The sequence below is a fragment of the Balaenoptera ricei genome, chromosome 9 (genome assembly GCF_028023285.1).
Source record: "Balaenoptera ricei isolate mBalRic1 chromosome 9, mBalRic1.hap2, whole genome shotgun sequence".
NCBI lineage: Eukaryota > Metazoa > Chordata > Mammalia > Artiodactyla > Balaenopteridae > Balaenoptera > Balaenoptera ricei.
In genome coordinates, this window is record NC_082647.1 from 107925696 (window position 1) to 107946862 (window position 21167).

Below are 21167 nucleotides of genomic sequence, written 5' to 3' on the forward strand. Positions count from 1 at the left end.
TTTAAGTTCTGATGATCAGCCTTGCTGTGCGTTGGTGCTGATAATAAATGCAGTGTCTGTTGTGTTGTATGTCTGTCACCTCTCATTCTTACCTAATTATTGGTGCATCTTTTAGGCATGTTTATGCAGTCCATATATGCACATTATGTGCCCTTTTTTCCTTAAAAATTATTTCATGGGTAAATTTTTATGTAGAAACTGTATTGTCCATGACATTCTTAATGCTTCTGGACTAAATATTAATCATGTTACTAAATGGTAATTTGCTTAGATAGTCTGTCCTTGCTGATCATTTGTTTTCTTTTGTTTTGCTTTTCATTCGTTCATTCAATAAGCGTTTGCTGTGCGTTTATGAGTATTGTGAGTGCTGCTATAGACATGTCTGCACAAGTTACATTTGGCCTATTTAGGGAACATTACCCAGAGTGGTGCCCCAGGGTCAAAAAGAATTCGTGGTTTCCTAATTCTTACAAAACACTGCTTTAACTACCTAAACCTCAGACATACTGTGGTGGGTGAATTCAAGTTTCCCTCGGGACACGGGCCCGTTCCTTGTTTTGAAATTACATGTGAGATGTTTCCCTTCCCTTTGGGGGCAGGGGGCGCGGGGGGCTCTGCAGGGCTGGGGAGGCACTGCTCCTTGAGCTCCTGTCTTTCGGCCCGTGTGCTGGGCCAGGGGGCTGCGTGGTTCCCTGCGTGCCACTCTGCCCCCGTCATGCTTCCCACCTCGAGAGTGTGGGCGGGCTCCCTCCATTCACCACACACCATGGGGAGACAGTCGGAGATGTAGGAGCAGTTCTGCTCCAGTCTTTACAGAGTTCCGGTTCTGTAAGATAAGCCCTAAGATCTGCTGTACAGCGTGGGACTTACAGTTAGTAACACTGTGTCGTAGACTCACGAATTTGCCGAGTGGAGGTCTTATGTTGTGTCGTCACAAATTCAGAGGGCAGGAGGAAATGCTTGGAGGTGATGGATAGGTTTATGGCATATATTGTGGTGATGGCTTCACGGTGTATATGTATTTCTAAACTCATCAAGTTGTAGATGTTAAATATGTTCACCTTTTTGTATGTCGATCACACCTCAAAGAAAAAAGAAAGAAGTTGGGGGATTGAGTGCGGGAAGAGCTCTCTCTCATCTGCCCTTTAGACACAGAGATGCAGAGATGGGCATTTGCAGGTCTGTTTTTTATAGTTTTATTCCACCAGACACTCCACCGGGTTTTCTTTTATTATTTTTTAAAACGTTGCTAAAAATCTGAATATGTATTTTCCATAACAGTTCCGAGGTTGCTGTAGCTTAAACTTTCTCTCAGGGTTAGTACCGCTTTTCATGTATAAGTGGATTTTTATTCTTTCATATTTGGAAAGATTTGAATAGCTTCAAATCTATGCTCCAGCATAGGGCAAAGTGAAAATTTTCAGTTAAAATGGGAGGCCAAACCTAGATTTTATCTGGCTTAGTCTGAGTTTTCAGTCCTTTGATTTTTTTTTTTCCAAGAAGCAGACAGTAGATTAGAGAAATGGGTAAAAGACTGATGAATTTCCTTTTCCTTTTTTTTTTTTTTTTTTTTTAATTAATTAATTTATTTATTTTTGGCTGTGTTGGGTCTTCGTTTCTGTGCGAGGGCTTTCTCTAGTTGCGGCGAGTGGGGTGCGAGACTCTTCATCGCGGTGCACGGGCCTCTCATTGTCACAGCCTCTCTTGCTGCGGAGCACGGGCTCCAGACGCGCAGGCTCAGTAGTTGTGGCTCACGGGCCCAGTGGCTCCGCGGCATGTGGGATCCTCCCAGACCAGGGCTCGAACCCGTGTCCCCTGCATTGGCAGGCAGATTCTCAACCACTGCGCCACCAGGGAAGCCCGAAAGGGCAGGTTTTAAAGAATCAATACTCTTTCCCTGGAGGGCTGGGGAAGGGCGGCACTCGAGCCCGGTATGCAGAGGGGTACGCAGTGGTGTCCCGCTGGGACCAGCTCCCCAGCCCAGCAAGGCTGAGTGCAGAAGAGCAGAGACCTGCACATTACGAAGATGCTGAAATCTGGGTGGGGTGTGTGGCAGCATCACGGTTCCAGGGCACTGGTGTGGTTGGAGCAGGACGGGGGGGAAGAGACCAGCAAAGTAGGCCTGGAGGCTGAGGTTCAGAGGGGGGGCTCCAAGCCTGCCTAGGAACCCAAAGAAACAAGGGCTGAACAAGGGCTGCCGGTCAAAGGCCGTGGCTGAGATCCAGCTCCCCGGGGCCTGTGCAGGGAAGCACCAGCACGGCGAGTGCGGAGATGCTGGTCTGGGGACCGAGGAGAGGCACCTGGGCCGGGAGTCAGGAGGCCTGAGGTCTGTGGGCCCTGGGGTGGGCACTGTCTCTTCTGAGCCTCTGCATCTTATCGGCAAAATGAACGTCTGTGAAGAAAAGCAGTCTCAGTTATAGTCTTATGTCCAGCGGTGGCCAGAGTAACTAGAGACAGTCAGAGCTCCCCAAGTGCTGCAGCCTCCCCAGTCCTCCCCGACGCGCCGCTGGCGGGCCCTGGTTACGCCGGCCTCGGCACAGAGGACAGACGGGCTTTGCTCCTTCAGAAACCAGTGGCTGACTGGCAGCGGCGCCGTGTTCACGCGCTAGGAGGGCGGGAGGGACACGTGCTCACCGCCCTTCAGGAACCTGTAGGAAGGGGGGATTGGTGAAGGGACAGCGGGTGCTAGGGGGCCAAACGTCCAGTTACAAGGTACGTAAGTCCTGGGGATGTCATGTACAGCGTGGTGACCACAGGTAACTTTATTTATATTTGAAAGCTGGTAAGAGAGTAGATCTTAAAAGTTCTCATCACAGGGGAAAAAATGTGCAGCTATGTGCAACTATGAGGTGGTGGATGATAGCTCACTGTAGTGATTATTTCACGATGCGCGTGTGTATCAAATCGTCATGACATACAATGTTACGTGTCAGCTACAGCTCAATAAAACTGGAGAACTTTTAGAACAGGGGGAAGAATATAAAGCCTTGGCTACAGCAGAGCTGTGAGTCTGGAGGAGAGTGGGGCTGGATTTCAGGGCTCTCTGAGCAGGGCCTCACTAAACTTGTGCACTTGACGCTGAGTGTGGGGAGGGGGTTCGGGGCCACAAAGGAAAATATGATGACATTATGGTCCCTCTTCTTTATGACGTATTATGTGGCACTCAAGTTGATAGTCAAGGTCAAGGCCGTGTAACTGTGGCAGGACACGTGTGAAGCTGTATTTAGGGAAGGGGCGGGCTGCTGTGTTAACAGCGTGGTCCTGAGTCCGACTGTGTGATCACACAGGTGCACAGAGACTGGAGAGGACAGTTGGTAGTGACGTCTGAGATGTTAACATGATTTAAAGTGTCTTTGAAAATGGTTTCCTTTCATGTGACTGATTTTTTTTTTTTATAAATTTATTTATTTATCTATTTATTTTTGGCTGCATTGGGTCTTCATTGCTGTGCGCAGGCTTTCTCTAGTTGCGGAGAGCGGGGCTACTCTTTGTTGCGGTGCGCGGGCTTCTCATTGCGGTGGCTTCTCTTGTTGCGGAGCACGGGCTCTAGGCACATGGGCTGCAGTAGTTGTGGCACGTGGGCTCAGTAGTTGTGGCTCGCAGGCTCTAGAGCGCAGGCTCAGTAGTTGCGGCGCACGGGCTTAGTTGCTCCGTGGCATGTGGGATCTTCCCAGACCAGAGCTCGAACCCGTGTCCCCTGCACCGGCAGGCAGATTCTCAACCATTGCGCCACCAGGGAAGCCCCTGATTTTTAAAAAATAAAATAAAATAAAATAGAAGTAGATGGAGTATTCCCATTGGGAGATACATTTTTATTCCTTCCCATCAGTGCACATATGGTGAGTTTGTTGATGGTGTTCTGACTGTTCTGGCGTCCTAATCCTATACTAAATCTGTCAACCTGCAGTGACGGTAGTGGCCTGGATAAATGATGCCAACTGCAGGAAAATGGAAATAGTAGGAAGTGTGTTTTGACAGTTTAATTACCCTCCAAATCAGAGCTGAAACACATACAGTTGTGAGGACAAGCTGTGCCTGCCTCTTCTTGTGGGATGTGAGGGCCCCAGTGTTCATGTGTGTGTTGGCAGAATTTCAGCTGTATAATCTCTACAGACCCTGACAGGTCAGCCTGAAAGGCCAGATACCTAATACAGATACACCTTTCAACTCCCTTCCTCCCCCTCCTCCCAAAGAAGCAGTAAAAGAAGGGCCGTCTTTGTGATGGGTAGTCCTTGCAAAAGGAAACACGAAGGGTCAGGGCTTTGGCTCCCTTCCTCGGGCTGACTAGTATGACCAGTCTTTTGTGCATCTTTTAAGAAATAATCCATGATTTTCCTGATATATATATATATATATATATATATATATATATATATATATATATATATATACACATACATCTTTTTAATACTGATAAAAATAACTTTGGGTAATGAGGATATAACTTGAGTCATGAATAACTTCAAAGTATATGAAACAAACTCAGAATTAAGAGGGAAGTATGATGGAAACTGTCAAGTGTCAATGCATTATTATTAATCTGATCAAAATATAAAAATGGAGTATTTAAAATAATTTATCAAATTGTACACTACAAAGAAAATCTGAAGAAGTTTGCAAGAGCAGAAATCACAGACCTTGGGGTCTGGACTAGGACACTCTGGGTTCTATTTCTTTTTTTTTTTTTTTAAAATGTTTATTTATTTATTTACTTAGGCTGCGCTGGGTCTTAGTTGCGGCATGTGGGATCTAGTTCCCTGACCAGGGATCCAACCTGGGTCCCATGCACTGGGAGCGTGGAGTCTTACCCACTGGACCACCAGGGGAGTCCCTGGGTTCTATTTCTAACCTCACGTCTCTGTAGCACATCTGGAAAAGTGACTCAGTTTCTCTAAGCCTCAAGCACCTGAACTGTGAGGTAGAGATAACACTGTCTTAGGGTGATTGCATATGAGTTGATCCAATACAGTGCTTAACACATGGCCTGAGACAACACTGAGTGGATGGCAGTAGTCGCTGCTACTAATATTACTAAAACTTGTAGTTTTAAGAAATCTATAGATGAGCAAATTAATCATCTGCACCCACTTGGAAATAAAAGAATCCTCCTCTAAATTACTCATTGAGTAAATGAAGGATAGGAGTGAGGGAGGACCCTGTGCTCGTGATGTGCTCCCTCACCCTCACTGCAAACCTGCCGCACCCATCTTCCCATTTGGATGAATGGCAGCTCTGGTCTTCTGCCGCTTGGCCAAGTCTCAGAGCCATCTTCACATTTTCTCCCACCTCTGCCTCCACAGCTGCCACCTTTTATTCAGATTATCACAAGTCCTCCTAACTAGTCTTCTTGCTTCCCCCGTCCTCTGCTTCAGTCTACAGTTAAGTCCCCTGCATACGAACCTTCAAGTTGTGAACTTTCAAAGATGCTAACGTGCGTTCACATGTCCAATCACGTAAGTTAGTTCACGTGTCTGGCGTACACTGTCACAGGCGTGCATCCTCTCTACAAGTGGTTGTGCTTTTGTGTACTTTACTGTACAGTACTGTATAGGGTACAGTAGCACAGTATCTTTATTTCAAGCCCAGGTTGTCCAGAAGCAAGCGTAAAAGCAGCGGTGATGCAGCTGGTACAGTACTACCCAGACATCACTGGATCGTTTTTTCAAGAGGGTAGATAGAATTGAATCCAGCCAGGAACCAGAACCTGTGCCATTCACGTCAGGCGTGAGTGACATTGCAGCTTGCCCTCCGTCTCCTATTGTTGACGATCCTTCAGCTCTACCATCTCCCACCTCCTCTCCCTCCTCCAGTCAGTAACTCTTCTTGCCTGTTCACTCGATGCCGGCCCCTGTGCGCCAGCTGTTGTACTGTACTACTGTACTTTTCAAGGTACCATACTGTAAGATTACAAATGTTTTCTTTATTTTTTGTGTTTGTTTTTTATGTATTATTTGTGTGAAAAGTATTATAAACTTAGTACAGCACAGTACTATATAGCCGACTGTGTTAGTTGGGTACCTAGGCTAACTCTGTTGGACTTAACGAACAAATTGGACTTACGAATGCGCTCTCGGAACGGACTCGTTCGTACGTAGGGGACTCGCTGTATTTCCAGAAAAGGAACCAGAGTAAAAACAGAACTCAGAGCACAGTTCACGTCAGAAGTCCTTACAGCGGCCACAGGCCCTCTCTAAGTCTGCACGTTTCCCCCCCTACTGCCCTTCTGTCCCCGGTCACCTCTCCTACTGTTCTCCTGGCCCTCATTCCACTCTTGCTGCGCACTGACCTTCTGATTTTCCTCACACGTCCAGGCTGCCATGCTGCTGACGTCAGCGCTGTGAGTCCTTCTGCCCGAAAGGTCCATTCTCCATTTACGGCCACCTCTTCGTGTCCACCTGGCTGCTCTGCCATCACCTCCTCCCTCACACACTTGCTCATGTTGGGCTCCTTCGTTTCTTCCAGGTGTTCCACCTCTCAGAGACCCTCCCTCTGCAAACAGTGAGAAAATGGACTCCCTTTTCTCCTCTTTGTTTTCTCTTTTTATCTGTTTCCAACATCCCCACTTTATTTTTATCTTTAGCACTGTCATTAGTAATATACTACATACTTTGTTTTTATCTTGCTTATTATCTTTCTTAACTGCAAGCGTCATAAGGACTTGAGATTCTCTGTTTTCATCATTGCTGTGTTCTGGGTGCCCGTAACAGTGCTGGCAAATAGCAAGAATTCAGTGTTTGTTTAATGCACAAGGGAATGACGTATCAATGAAAAATTAATACAAAAACATGCAATGTAAGTGAACTGACATTTAAAGGTAAATTCATAGCCTTATTCTTTGTTAAAAGTTTAAAATAAGAAAGCGAATTAGCTGACCTCTCCTTAAAAGAGGTTCAGAAATTAATGAAATAAACTCACAGAAAGCAGTAAGAAGTACATAATAAAAAATAAAAATTAATTACAGGAAAAAGAAAAATTGATTTGCAGATCTAAAAGTTAGTGCTTGGTAAAAGGCAATAAAAGTAAATGATATTGCCAATATATATCCAGAAAAAACTATAATTGGAAAAGATACATGCACCCCTATGTTCATAGCAGGACTATTTACAATAGCCAAGACCTGGAAGCAACCTAATGTCCATCAACAGATGAATAGATAAGGAAGATGTGGTACATATACACAATGGAATATTACTCAGCCATAAAAAGAATGAAATGATGCCATTTGCAGCAACATGGATGGACTTATCATATTAAGTGAAGCAAGTCAGAAAGAGAAAGATAAATACCATATGATATCACTTACATGTAGACTCTAAAATATGACACAAGTGAACTTATCTACAAAACAGAAACAGGCTCACAGCCATAGAGGACAGACTTGTGGTTTCCAAGGGGGAAAAGGGTGGGAGAGGGATGGAGTGGGAGTTTGGGATTTCCAGATGCAAACTATTATGTATAGAATGGATAAACAACAAGGTCCTACCGTATAGCACAGGGAAGTATATTCAATATCCTGTAATAAACCTAATGGAAAAGAATATAAAAAAGAATATATATATATATGTCACTTTGCTGTGCAGCAGAAATTAACACAACGTTGTAAATCAACTATACTTCAATAAAATAAATTTTAAATAAAGTAAATGACATTGCCAATCCCATCCCTGATAAATCTAATTAGTCAAGCTGAATAAAGAAAAAATAAAATCATAAATTGAAACATTACATATCCAGAGGAGATTAAAAATTACAAAGAAGTACTCCTGAAATGGAAAATTTTGGTAAGATAGGAAAGTGTACATTACCAAAGATTCATTAGAATATTGAAAATTTCAGTGGTCCACAAAGCAAGCAAGAGTTTGAGGAAGTTTTCAAAGAGTTAGCTTTCAGAATGGCTCCAAATTCATAGGGTATCTTTGAAACTTTTAAGAAGCAGTTCATGTCAATGCTTATGAATTACTACAAGTATAGAAAATTATGGAAATCTACCTAATTTGTTTTGTAAAGCTAGTGTAACTTGTAAAACTAGTGTAACCAAAATAAAATTATATTAGATCATGTTTAATGATCATAAATACAAAAATCTTGGGAAACTGAATGAAACAGTGTGTCCGCCCGGGTGGGGCTCTTGTCAGTCGACTCACCTTTGCTGAATCTAGGGCTCCCTCTCATATCGCACGAAGACTCTCAAGGAGGAAGAGACGATGGCTGCAAGGGGTGGAATGACTTCAAGTCTCTGGAGAAGGACGCTGTGGCCGGGTTAAGAGCGCAGCCCGGGGCGGGTGGGGGAGCGGGGGGCGCCTGGGTCGTGACGGCCCTTAGCCAAGCCCTTCGTCCTCGGACGGTGCTCAGAATGTAGGTCCATCACGTCACCAGCCCTCTCTGGTTTTGCCCGTCCCTCTTTAGCCGGAACTTCTTCCCCCATTTCATCACCCCGTTGTGAGACACATGTCATAGTGGGAAGAGCCTGGGCTTTCCAGTACACTACTGGGTTCAAATTCCAGTGCCTCCGTATAGTAGCTGCGTGACCTTGGCAAGTTGTGTCTTCCTGAGCCTCAGTGTCTTCAGGAAAGTGGATGCAATACCAATACCCCTGGCTGTCCGCACTGCGCCCTCCACATAGGATAGAGATGCAATGCAGACAGCCGTTACAGACACTTAACACCTGAGGGGACAGCGGGGCAGCGTTGTGGCTGCACTTCTCCTGATCCTTTCCTCTGTCTCCTGGAGAAACAGTCTTCCTCTAACTCCAGCTTCTTCACAGACGCTCTGCCTTTTCTTTCTCTAACTAAACCATCTACCGTAAGCCTTCAGAATTGAAGGGCTAGTTCTCTTCTCCCACATTCCGCCCTCGCTAAGTTAGGGAGATGGTGCTGGTATCCCCTTGGCTCCTGGCCATCACTTCTGTATCCTTACAGTCCCGGCTACTTTGAACCCTATACCAGTTGGCTCTGCCGCTCTTTGTCACCATTTTGCTACTGTCTGTGAGCATCTCTTCTTTGGGGACTTTGGAATCTGTCTGCTCAAATCACCGCCCCCCAGTGGCACGTGGTACAGAGGCTGCCTGTGTGCGCGCCCGGTCCCCCTTCCCACGCAGGGAACTGTGGGTCCCTGTGCCGCTGCTTAAGGCCACTGCCTGTACTGCTCCTCTCTGCCCAAGTGACAGACCGTGCTGGGTGCCCTCCTGTGTACCAGGCTCTTTGCTAGACAGTGGGGTTCAAATGTGGAACCAGGCTTATAAGGTCCCTGCCATCACTGAGCTTATATTCTCTGTAGAAATCCTCTCTCTTTCCTGTATTTCTGTCCCTAACTCTATAAACGCGCTCAAGCATTTCCCATCCTTAAAAATACTTCTGCCGTAAGAACGTACAATGGGGAAAACACAGTCTCTTCAGTAAGTGGTGCTGGGAAAACTAGACAGCTACATGTAAAAGAATGAAATTAGAATATTTTCTCATACCATATACAAAAATAAACTCAAAATCGATTAAAGACCTAAATGTAAGCCCTGAAACATAAAACTCCTAGGAGAGAACATAAAGCAGAACACTCTTTGACATAAATCATAGCAGTATTTTTTTGCATCTGTCTCCTAAGGCAAAGGAAACAAAAGCAAAAATAAACACATGGGACTACATCAAACTAAAAAGCTTTTAACAGGGAAGGAAACCATCATCAAAACAAAAAGGGAACCTTCTGAATGGGAGAAAATATTTGCAAATCATATATAAGGAGTTAATATCCAAAATATATAAAGAACTCATGCAACTCAACAACAAAAAACCAAACAACCTGATTAAAAAATGGGCAGAAGACCTGAATAGACATATTTCCAGAGAAGATATCCAGATGGCCAATAGGCACGTGAAAAGATGCTCAACATAACTAATCACCAGGGAAATGCAAGTCAAAGTCACACAGAGATATCACCTTACACCTGTCAGAATGGCTAATGTCAAAAAGTTAGCAAGGATGTGGAGAAAAGAGAATCTTGTGCACTGTTGGTGGGAATGTAAGTTGGTGCAGCCACTATGGAAAACAGCATGGAGGCTCCTCAAAAAACTAAAAATAGAACTAATAGAAATAAAATGATCCTGCAATTCTACTCCTGGGTAAACATCCAAAGAAAATGAAAACACTAATTTGAAAAGTACATGCCACCCAGTATTCTTAGCAGCTCTATGTACAGTAGCCAAAATATGGAAGTAAACTAAGTGTCCATCAACAGATGAATGGAAAAGAAGACCTGGTGTATATGTGTGTGTGTGTGTGTGTATATATATATATATATATATATATATATATATATATATATATATATATATACTGCATTACACACACACACACACAATAGACTATTACTCAGCCATAAAAAAGAATAAAATTTTGCCATTTGTAACAATGTGGATGGACCTGGAGGGTATTACGCTAAGTGAACTAAGTCAGACAGAGAAAGACAGATACTGTCTGTTATCACTTATACGTGGGATCTAAAAAATACAACGAATGAATATAACAAAGCAGACTCACAGACATAGAGAGCAAACTAGTGGTAACCAGTGGGGAGAGGGAAGGATGGAGGGGCAAGATAGGTGTAGGAGATTAAGAGGTATAAACTGCTATGTCTAAAATAATAAACAAGGATATATTGTACAGCCCAGGGAAATATAGCCATTATTTTGTAATAAATTTAAATGGAGTATAATCTATAAAGATTTTGAATCACTGTGTTGTACACCTGAAACTAATATAATCTTGTAAATCAACTGTACCTTAATTTAAAGCAGTTTTTTTTCTGTTTGTTTTGTTTTTTTGTTTTGTTTTGTTTTGGCTGCGTTGGGTCTTCGTTGCTGGACGTGGGCTTTCTCTAGTTGCGGTGAGCGGGGGCTACTCTTCGTTGCAGTGCGTGGGCTTCTCATTGCGGTGGCTTCTCTTGTTGTGGAGCACAGGCTCTAGGTGCGTGCGCTTCAGTAGTTGTGGCGCGCAGGCTCAGTCGTTGTGGCTCGTGGGCTTTAGAGCACAGGCTCAGTAGTTGTGGCTCACAGGCTCAGTCGTTGTGGCTCACAGGCTCAGTAGTTGTGGCTCATGAGCTCTAGAGTGCAGGCTCAGTAGTTGTGGCTCGTAAGCTCTAGAGCGCAGGCTCAGTAGCTGTGGCGCACGGGCTTAGTTGCTCCGCGGCATGTGGGATCCTCCTGGACCAGGGATCAAACCCGTGTCCCCTGCATTGGCAGGTGGATTCTTAACCACTGCGCCACCAGGGAAGTCCCTTCAAGCAGTTTTTTAAAGAATAAAAAAACAAAACAAAACACGTCTGCCCTTGTCGTGCATCCCTTTAGCCACCACCTCTCCCCTCTGGTCTTCACCCCTTACCCTGGGGCAGCTGTTTGCCCCGGCAGCTGGGCTTCTGTGCCAGCCATGGTGCTGAAACTGTTGGCCAGAAATCCCGAATGTCCTGTGGGCTGAGAAGGCGCGGTGCTGCGCTGTCCCCCCTGCTGCCCGGTGACACAGCTCCCACCTCGCTGCTTCACTCCTTCCTCCCATTCTCCTTTCATTCTTCGCCGCCGCCTACACCTCCTGTGTTTCTCCTCGTTTGAGTGCTGGTCTTGTCTGCGCTGCTCTCCCCAGCCGTCCTCTGGCCCTTCCACACACTCTTCCTGGGAGGTTTCGGCCAAGGCCATGTCTCTGCTGCCACTTCCACAAAGAAGGCCCCCAGAGCTGCCTGGGCTCCCGCGGGCCCTGCCCTTTTCCTCTGTCCCCTCTGTCGCCTGGTGGGCCCCTTATCAGCACCAGAAGCCGGGCCTTTCCTACGCAGACCTCTCCTCCTCCCCACGCGCTCCACACTGAGCTGGTCCCGGGTCCTTGGATACACCTGCCGAACCCCTCTCTCATTCTCTCCTCCCCATGTCTTCTTTCATATTCAGAGGCTTCCATTGTGTCTTTCCTGGACTACTACATTAGCCTCTTTTTTTTCATCTTTAACTTTTTATTTGTATAAAATATAAAGGGATTCAGAGATAAATAAAATATAATCTGTGCCCTTGAGAAGCGCACGGTCCTGGCTGGTCACGGGCTCGTATACAAACATGTCTTGTAAACGAGCACGTCTCCTGGCAGCAGGCAAGATGCACCAGTAGAAGCAGGTGCCGTCTGTTGGGCCACACAGGTGTGAGATGAGGCGGGAGCTGATTTAGGTGCCACCTGTGGCTGACTGGTCTCCTCCCGACACCCTTGAATGCATCTCTGGCCATGTTTTTCTGTCCTGTACTCTCTCCTTCAGCACACTTGTAGATTTCCAAGACATCCTGCACACCTTGATGGGCATCTTTCCAGGAATCTGACCTTTATTCAGTTAAACTGTGGCAGAGGAAGATTTGCACAAAAAAAGACCCTACGCAATACACACACAGAGACGACCTCTCTGGTGCCCAAGTGTCTCCTGGGTTGAATGAGGCCTAACTCAGATACACCTGATTTCACTCGTGAACTTAGCCCAGCCCACATAAAACCCGGAGCCCCCAGTTTCTCTTCTTGATTCTTTAATTATTTAGTCAGTATCCTGTCATGTTATCAACATGATCAGAAAAAGCAGATCTAGGAAATAGGCTCCAACACAGCAGCTCAGGTGTTTCTACTGTTAAAATGAGAGTCAGGGCTAGGTTTGGGGCAGGGTGACCAGTATTTTCCCTCTTGTCACCGTCTGTGCCCTCTGGACCCCCGTGCCCTGCACCCTGGCCCGCAGCAGGGCTCAGCCCGCGCCCTGCAGCCTCTCCCTGAGACAAGAGCGTCCTGACCTGCAGCATCCAGGGCAGGGGGAGCGCCCACAGACATGTCAGCCCAGCCCGCTGGCATCCGCCCCGTAGCTCGTCGCCTTATCTGGGAATTGGGTTCACCTGGATGACAGGTACTCTGCCCTGACTAAATGTTAATCCAGCAGGTGGGAGCGGCGCTGATACTCCAGCAAACTGTTCTCAGAAAGTGTGTGGAGGTGCCGGGGATGATTCTGGCCGAGATTCGGGAACACAGGGTCCCCTTTTCAGTTCTGAGTTGACTTATCTTTCTACGCCCAGGCGTTTTAGGCTCTCAGGGACACTCGGCCCTCTCTGATGGTAATTTTTTGGTGCACCTCCCCAAGGTGTTGGCAGAGCTGCCCTGGTGTGTCACTCGGCTGCGGCTTGGTCCCTGCCGCACCTGATCCCGCTGATGTCCCTCCATCACTCAGACACCCTCTCGGGTTGTGGTGCTTTCTGGCTGTCTGCATCCAGGAGAGGAGAAGCTCCAGGAGGCCGGGGCGGGCATGTCACCTTTGCTCGTTCCCTGATCCCAGGTGCCCTGCTGTGTCTGGGCCCTGGCTGTGATGGGCTGTGGGTTTTCTTCTGCTGTGCTCACATCTGCTTGCCTGTCTTTCAGGAGCCCAGCAGCTGGGGCTGCCGTTTTACACCGACCCTGGAGGACCAGGGATGAATCCTGCTGGGAACCCTGTGGCGATGGCTTTCCAGGTCCAACCCAACTCACCCCAGGGAAGCATGGCCTACCCACCGCCCCCTTCCTACTGCAACACGCCACCGCCCCCATATGAACAGGTGGTGAAGGCCAAGTAGCCGGGAGCCGCCTGGCACCTGCCTGTGCAACTGGCCGGGGAGGCCGGAGAGGCTGTCACTCGCCCTCCCTGTCCCCATCACCGTTCACTTCCAGGAATGGTCTTCTGAGCCACTAAGGGCAAACTCCTTTTTGATATCTTCAAAGCAAGCACAGCTTCCTTTCAAGTTTTTCTTGGAGGACCAGGATTTGAATTCACCCCGTGTCTCCTCTGTTGCTTCTGTTTCCAATGTAATCTGTGCTCTGGCCGAGTGGAGAGTCCCGAGGGTTGACCCCCTAGGGTGGCGCGCCCAGACCCTCAGGGGAGAGACCCCGGCGGAAGGTGAGGCAGGGCGCGTGCAGGTGAGTACGCGTGAACGCGAGGAGGGGCCCGGGCCGCCCGGAAGGCCCCGCACGTGGCAGGCGGCCCGTCTGAAACGAGGCACCACCACGGGGCCAGCTGTGTGAGCCCCTCGCCCGTCAGTCTTCCTCTTCAAAAGGCTCTCAGAGAAACAGGCGTTGGCGGCGCAGCCTCGGAGCCCTCTCTTCTCCATCCCCTTCCGGAAGACCAGAGCTGCCCTCTGCACAGCCAGGGCTGCGAGAGCCCTGGGCACGGCCTGCACCTCAAGGAGATGAGGATCCGGAATCAGGCCAAGTTGATGTCTATAGTTATCTGAAAGTCACTAAGGAAAGTTATTTAAGTTCATGGGAAATTGCCCCCTGCCTCAAACCGGACATTGCATTTGATCAGCTCTTGGTCCGACTTAGGGAAAAAAATGTTCGCGCCCTTTTCAGTGTGTCCTGTGGAAGGTGGTGTGGAGTCCTGTCCTGAGGTCAGACGCGGAGTCCTTCCTGGACGTCGGCAGCTCTCTGGCCTGCGGTCACGGCCAGGCGCCTCTGCCCCTCCCCTGAGGTAGCTCTGACGGCGCGTTGTGAGGGACACTTTCAAAGCAGAGAGGCACATCGGCTGGGAAGCCACATCAGCCCCTGGAGAGAGGTGTCCCAGCAGGGCGCAGGCGGTGGCTTGAGCCTGGGCTGGGCAGGCCTGGGCCCTGGCTGACTGATCTCGGCAGGTGTACGCCAGGCTCCGAAGACGATGGGCTTGCCGAGAAAAAGACGGGAACACAAAGCCCCAGGACTGCAGAGAGAGCTCTTCAAAAAGGACCGAATAGATTTCACTGAGCAGTTCATCAAAATTAGAATAAAGAAGATCTGGTTGGAAACGCACACCCTGGCTCAGAAACCTCTCTGGCCCTGGGATCACAGGTAGTCCTGGGTTGTTGGGGGGCCGGAGTCCTGCTCCTCTGCATAGTGAGTAATGCCCACGATCGTGTATTTAAACCCAGAGTGAGACCTGACAGGTCACGTACAAGAAGGGCAAAGCCGCGTAGCCAAGACATGTAGATCCCTGTATGTGTAGCGGTGGGGTGGAGTGCTTATTTTTGAAATGAACTAAACAGAGCCTCTTGAGCTGTCACTCGTTGAACCTGAGCATCAGGGCATCTCACCAGAGTGGTTGCTGAGGGTTTTCATTCCCTAGCCCTAGTCTCCGTGTCCCTGCTCTACCGGGACACGTCTGTGGCGTAGGAGTGAGGAATCAGGATGGGGCCACAGTGACTTACCTTTCCTAAGGATCGGGACTCTGGGAGCCTCCCCGGGACTTCCACAGGACGCTCTTGGAGCCAGATGAACACCTTGGAAACAGTCTGTGAACACGGATGCTGCTGCTGGTGTCTTTGACCACCGAGTGTGACCTCTGAACTCCTGTGCCCAACTTCAGTACCTCCCCGCACTCAAGTCCTTGACTCGAATGAGACAACAAAGCACAGCATTTGCTGTTGACAACCCAGGACAGCTACATGGGTCCAAAAGGCCCTCCTCCTCCAGGTCATTCGTTCTGCATTTTCAGGTCCAGTCTCTCCCTTTACTGTTCTGATGAGGAAGCGCCCCACGAGCTGCCCCTGGAGTTGGATTGGGTGCAGCTGAGTAGCCACCCAAATGTCCGTGACGAAATTTTGTTTATCTTTTTGATAGCAAATGATCTTGAGACTGAACGATTTAGGTAGCACTCAACAATTTTATATTCATGTTTGTGTGAGATACATTTTGTTTTCCCTTGAACCGGGGTGAGAACCCACTACTGTGGGCACTGACACTGTGTGTGGAAATTCCACTCGCAGTGACACCTCCTGCCCATTCTGTTTCCCCCTGTGCTGTCAGTGGGCAGTGCCCACCGCTTGGAGCCAGTCCAGCTCCCGGTGTGTGAAATTCCATAGAGTTCCGTAGAGTGTGTGGCCAGGAGTGAGCTGGGAGCAGATCGGTGCATGCTTTTCCTCTTGTAACACTTGGCTCATTTCTCTTTTTTGTTCTTTTGATAGGGTCATGTTTCCTATGTATGCAAAATAAAAATAAATTTGGGTGTGTGCTTTGACTGTTTTGCTGGGGAGTGGGAAAGAGGGGAGAGATGAAGTTTCTAAAGAAGGATGCACAGTGGGCTCTCAGTTCAGCTGGGTGGGGTGGAGTGGGTGAGGCATGCACCCAATCTCAGGAGAACTGGAAATTAGATGCTATCCAAGAAGATAAGGAACTTTTGTTTCACCAACACATTTAAAATATCTAGCTAAGGAAAAAATTATCGGACTAGGAAGACAGAAGCATTAATTATGTGGACTCACAGCTAATACTGATATTAGTTATCTGGGGGTCTGAGTGTGCTTTGCATAGGTAGGGGAGCCTTGATTTTAAAATCCAACTCTAGGGCTTCCCTGGTGGCTCAGTGGTTAAGAATCCGCCTGCCAATGCAGGGGACACGAGTTTGAGCCCTGGTCCGGGAAGATCCCACATGCTACGGAGCTACTAAGCCCATGTGTCACAACTATTGAGCCCTCATGCTGCAACTACTGAAGCCTGCACGCCTATAGCCCATGCTTCACAACAAAGAGAAGCCACTGCAATGAGAAGCCCGCGCACCACAAAGAAGAGCAGCCCCCGCTCGCCGCAACTAGAGAAAGCCCGCGCGCAACAACGAAGACCCAACGCAGCCAAAAATAAATAAATAAATTTATTTTAAAAAAAAAAGAATCCAACTCTTTGGTCAGAAACTGTATTTCTCTCACAGATCTATAGCTGCTACAGTTAGGCTGTATTTTAGATGAATCACTAACTGAGATAATGTTTATAAAGAAGTGTTTTATAGTTTACTATCTTAAAACAGGACAGGAAATAAGGTAGAAGAGGCCAGACAGCCTGCTGGTGGGGAACTCAGAGCTGATTTACACGCCTCACTGGACGAGCCGCTGGCCATCAGCTTCCCCCAGTGAAGCGGGAGCAGGGTCATTTACACATCAGAGGTCATGACTGGAGATGGCAAACACAGTATTCACTCTTGTCTGTCCCTTCCAAATTTCACTGAACTCCAAAAAGTCCATAATAGTTATCAAGGCAAAAAAGTGCAAGATCAGAAATTGTAATTTCTGAAATAGAAAGTGGCAGGTGGGATTGACAGATGAAGAAAACAGATCTGAGAAGATGGGAGCTGACAACGTGCAGAGGAGTTTCAATGACTCAAATGATCTCCAATCTCAGTTTCCTCAACTGCAAAATCACATTATGGTCACTCAACAAATGTGAGTAATCCTCTGTTCTCCCTCATTCCTCTTTTCCCTGTGCAAGAGGAATTGAAGCTGAGGGGGAGAGAGAATGAGTTCCCACCCCGTCCTTTGCCCATCAGGAGATGAGCTCCGTGGTGTGAGGGGAGCAAATTCCCCTTGATTACATCCAGGATGTGAAGATGGAAGCCGAAGGGGTCCCATACGCTGCCACTGCCCCCCACGTCACCTTACCGTCTTGAAATGTTGGCTGTGGGCTGATCAGCAGTGGGTGTTGAGCCCGCCAGAGCTGGGAAGGAGAAACCTCAGGCGACCATCTTTTCCCCCACCATTTACGTTGAATGAGGTCTGTGCGTGCCCCAGAACCAGCCATGGTTATAAGCAATCCGTCCTGTTACTTGGGTGTCTCTCCTGCCATTCCCTGACGCCCGCATAGCTTTTTGTTCCAATGCTCCTGCCTCCTTGGCTGTGCCGCGGTGTCCAGGGTGGATCCTGCTCAAAGCCTTCCTAAAAACGGTGTGGTTGGTGCAGGGACGATTATTGACACCTCCTGCCCCCCCTGGTAGAGCTGGGTTCTGTTGCATCTCCCGTTCTGACTCCAGGCACCAAGGTCCGGCTTTGCTTCTGTGAGGAAAGGCTCCTGGTCCCCAGGGTGTAATGAGGGTGGAGGAGGGCCCGTGGTCTCAAGGGTAGCAGGAATGCAGGGGGCGCTGCTTTTTCTTCCTCTCTGGACTCGAAATCACAAACAGTCCCGAGGTCCTGAAAGCCCTGAGTCACATTTGCCACAGACTGGTGCTCACTGTACAGGAACAGGAGGCCATGTACCTTTGTGTGTACAGAGTGTGTGCCTTTGAAAAGTGCCTGGTCACAGCCCTTACAAACAATAATGATCCCTCATGTTTTTGAGGAAGAAAGGAATTTTTCATCTTGCTTTAAAGTTGATAAGGAGAAATGCTTTTAGATGGATGTTCTAGACCAGGACTGTCCGTTAAAAAGATGTCAGCTAAGCATGTTATACTAAATTTTCATTAGTTACATCAAAAAAGATGAAATTTATTTTAATAATATTTAACCCAATGTATCAAAATATTATTTCAACATGTAGCAGTGTAAAATATATTAACAAGAAATGTTACATCCTGTTTTCCATACTGTCTTCCAAACCCAGTGTGGATTTTATATTCACCAGCACGGTGAACTTGAGGCAGCTGAATCTCTCAAGTGCACCGTAACTCCACCGCCAGTGGCTGCTTTATTGGACAGTGTGAGGCAAGTGCATAAGAAAATACTCCGCTCCTATGTTCTGGCCGGTCAGTCACCACAAAATCCAGTGAGGTTAAAAGGAAGTTAATTATGAAAAGGTTGAAGGTAAAGTTCAACCTCAGGTGATACAGCCTACAGTTTTTAGGGACCCAACACATTCTCTAAATTAAACGTCTGATGTTGCAGATTCTGTAACAAAACTCAGTCTTAAGGTTACAAGTCAACAGTCTTGGGAGGTATGGGGCAAATTCTTCCTGAGCTTCTGGGGAGCGTGAGGGGTGCTGCCCCCATTGCAGCTCAGCCTTTCATTCCAGTCCCCAAAGGCACTGCTAAGGAACACCCAGGTGGCGAGGCCGCAGGTCCAGCGGGACCTGGAGAGCATGCCCAGATCACGTGCTCAGGTCTGGTAGATGGTGCTAGGACTAGCCCTGGGGTTTTCTGCCCCAAATGTCCCCCAGCCACCAGCTGTCACTCCTTTGTCCTCACCAGGTTCTCCAAGGAAACAGAAATCCTGGAAGGAGTGAGTTGCTATCAAGCAAGGGAAGGGAGGGAAAGGCAGTAGTTGGCTTCTTCATGCCTGTCATGGTCAGGAGGAAGTTAGTAGCGTGCCTCCGTGTGGGTGCAGAAGAGATGCGGATACAGATTGCAGAAGTCCTGTCCTCTCGCCAGAGCCCTCATCCCCCCACACCTGCTAACCGCTCGTGCCCTTGAATGAGTTTCTCCCCTCAGAGGTGACAAGGTTGTACTCACAGGCAGCTAGGACCTTTCTCACCTGAGTCTAGGACTGGGCCCTAGGATGCAGGTCCAGGAGTTGGGTGGGTGGAGGGGTGAGGGGGACAGAAAGAAGGTGACAGGATCTACCGAGGGCAGAGTCTGGTGGGCGGGAGGCCTCCTGTCTCCAGGACCCCGCAGCCTGCTCTCCACGCCCCTTGCCTGCGCTCCCCTGGGGAGATGCGAAGCCCGGTCCCCCCTTCCAGGCGGGCCGTCCACTCGCAGAGATGGCGGCGGAGCGGGGAGGGTCCGTGTGTCTCGCCCTCAAGTACCAAAAGGCCCCAGTGCCCGGCATGTCTAGTTCGGTTCTGGGGAGCCCTGGGAAGGCACGTCCGCGCCTAACTCTAACTCCGGTCGGTGCCCGGACAGCCGTGTCCCCCAGAACCTGGGGAGGACGCTCTGGGCGCGCTGACCTTGGAGACCGGCTCCCTCCTCCCACCTTCTGCCCTTGCTGTCGCCGTCCTGTCCTCGTCGCCCTGGGTTGTGGTGAGGGCCCGGGCTTAGCGCTCGCGGTGGAGCCGGATGGGCACGGAGGGACCATACGCGCACATGGACGGGCGTTCCGGACGCCCTGCCTCGGAGTCGCCCTGACGACTGGGGGCACGGGACGTCCTGGGGCCCCGTTTCCCCAGCTGGAAAGTGGGGCTACGGAGGCGCCCAGGGTGTGGTGCGAGTTGGGCAGCCAACGACGCACGCGCCACCCTGCGATGAGCCCGGGACCGGGGACCGCGGCTTCTGCGCCCAGATCGCCCGCCCAGAGAGGGGACTGGGGACCGGAGACCAGGTTGGGGCGCGGCGGCCCCGGGGAGGCTCCAGGAGGGGACCCTGCTTAGCCCTTGGCAAAGTCCCTGCTGATATTTTTTTACTCAAGACCAAACCCATGCCTTTATTTTTAATCTAAAATGTAGACCGTACAGGAAAGCACAAAGCAAAAGGTAAATAGAAATCACCTGCGACCCCAGTATCCCGAGACTGCAGCTGGGCGTGTTTGCACCGCTTTCTAGGTCCCTTGCTCTGACGACACATGTGCACCGCGGGATCCTTCGTAGCCCGCTTTTCGCTAGCATTTTTCCTGGCACTTAAATAGTCTTCTTCCCTGCAATGATTAAACAGCGCCCCACCATACGGCTGCTCCGCAGTTGATTTAACCCACACACTCTGATCTAATTTTGGGTCGTTCCATTTTATTTTTCATTTTTAAACAACAAAGTATTCTACACACTCAGAATAATGAGAGTAACTTTTGCCTAAGGCGTATGGTGGAAGCCGGCTAGCCGCTCGGGAGCGCGCGGCGAGGGGCCGGGCCGGGGGTGGATGAGGACGCAGGGAACCCGAGTCGCCCTGAACTCCCGCCGGGGCTCGATGCGCTCCCTCCCGCGCCAGCCCGGACCCCGGGCCGCGGACGCCTAGCCCCGGACGACTGTGCGGGCCGAGATCGCCTGCAAACCCCCAGGACGGCGGCTGCCGCGCAAAACCAGGCTTTCTTGTGACGCCCCTCAGTTTGTTGGCGTAAGTGCGGATGACGCGGAGCAGATGTACGCACGTGAACACACAAGCCCGCTTAGGACACAGAACGGCGGCGCCCCGCGCATCTGCTCCATTGCGCCTCCTACCACCGCCCACATTTACGTTTACAATCCCCCTGCTTTTCTTCCTGATTTTACCACGTATGTGTTTTGTTTCACTTTTCACTTCATGGTATTAATGTATTTCTCCAACTTGCTTTTTTGGCAAAAATTGTTGCTAATTTTTCCGTTATGAACAATGCTGTGCTGAACGAGCTTGTGGCCACTTTTAATGTTCATCCACATTTATTTCCTCAGAATAAAATCTTAGACTTAAATTGCTGGGTTGAAGCATCTGTATACATTTTTTTGGGCTTTCGGCAGATATTCCCATTAGGAAGACTGTACTGACGTGTCCCACCAGGCTTCGCAGGCACTGCGTATG

The 21167-nt window shown here is 48.9% G+C and overlaps 1 protein-coding gene across 2 annotated transcripts in view; it reads left to right on the forward strand.

Annotated features, from left to right (window-relative positions):
• VOPP1 (VOPP1 WW domain binding protein) overlaps positions 1-15998 on the forward strand; it is a 95825-nt gene extending 79827 nt beyond the window's left edge. For both annotated transcript variants that reach the window (XM_059934317.1, XM_059934318.1), the window contains exon 5: positions 13408-15998. In XM_059934317.1, coding sequence (XP_059790300.1) covers positions 13408-13598 — 191 coding nt within the window. In that variant the 3' untranslated portion in view covers positions 13599-15998. The remainder of the gene's footprint in view (positions 1-13407) is intronic.
• Positions 15999-21167: the final 5169 nt, after the last annotated feature.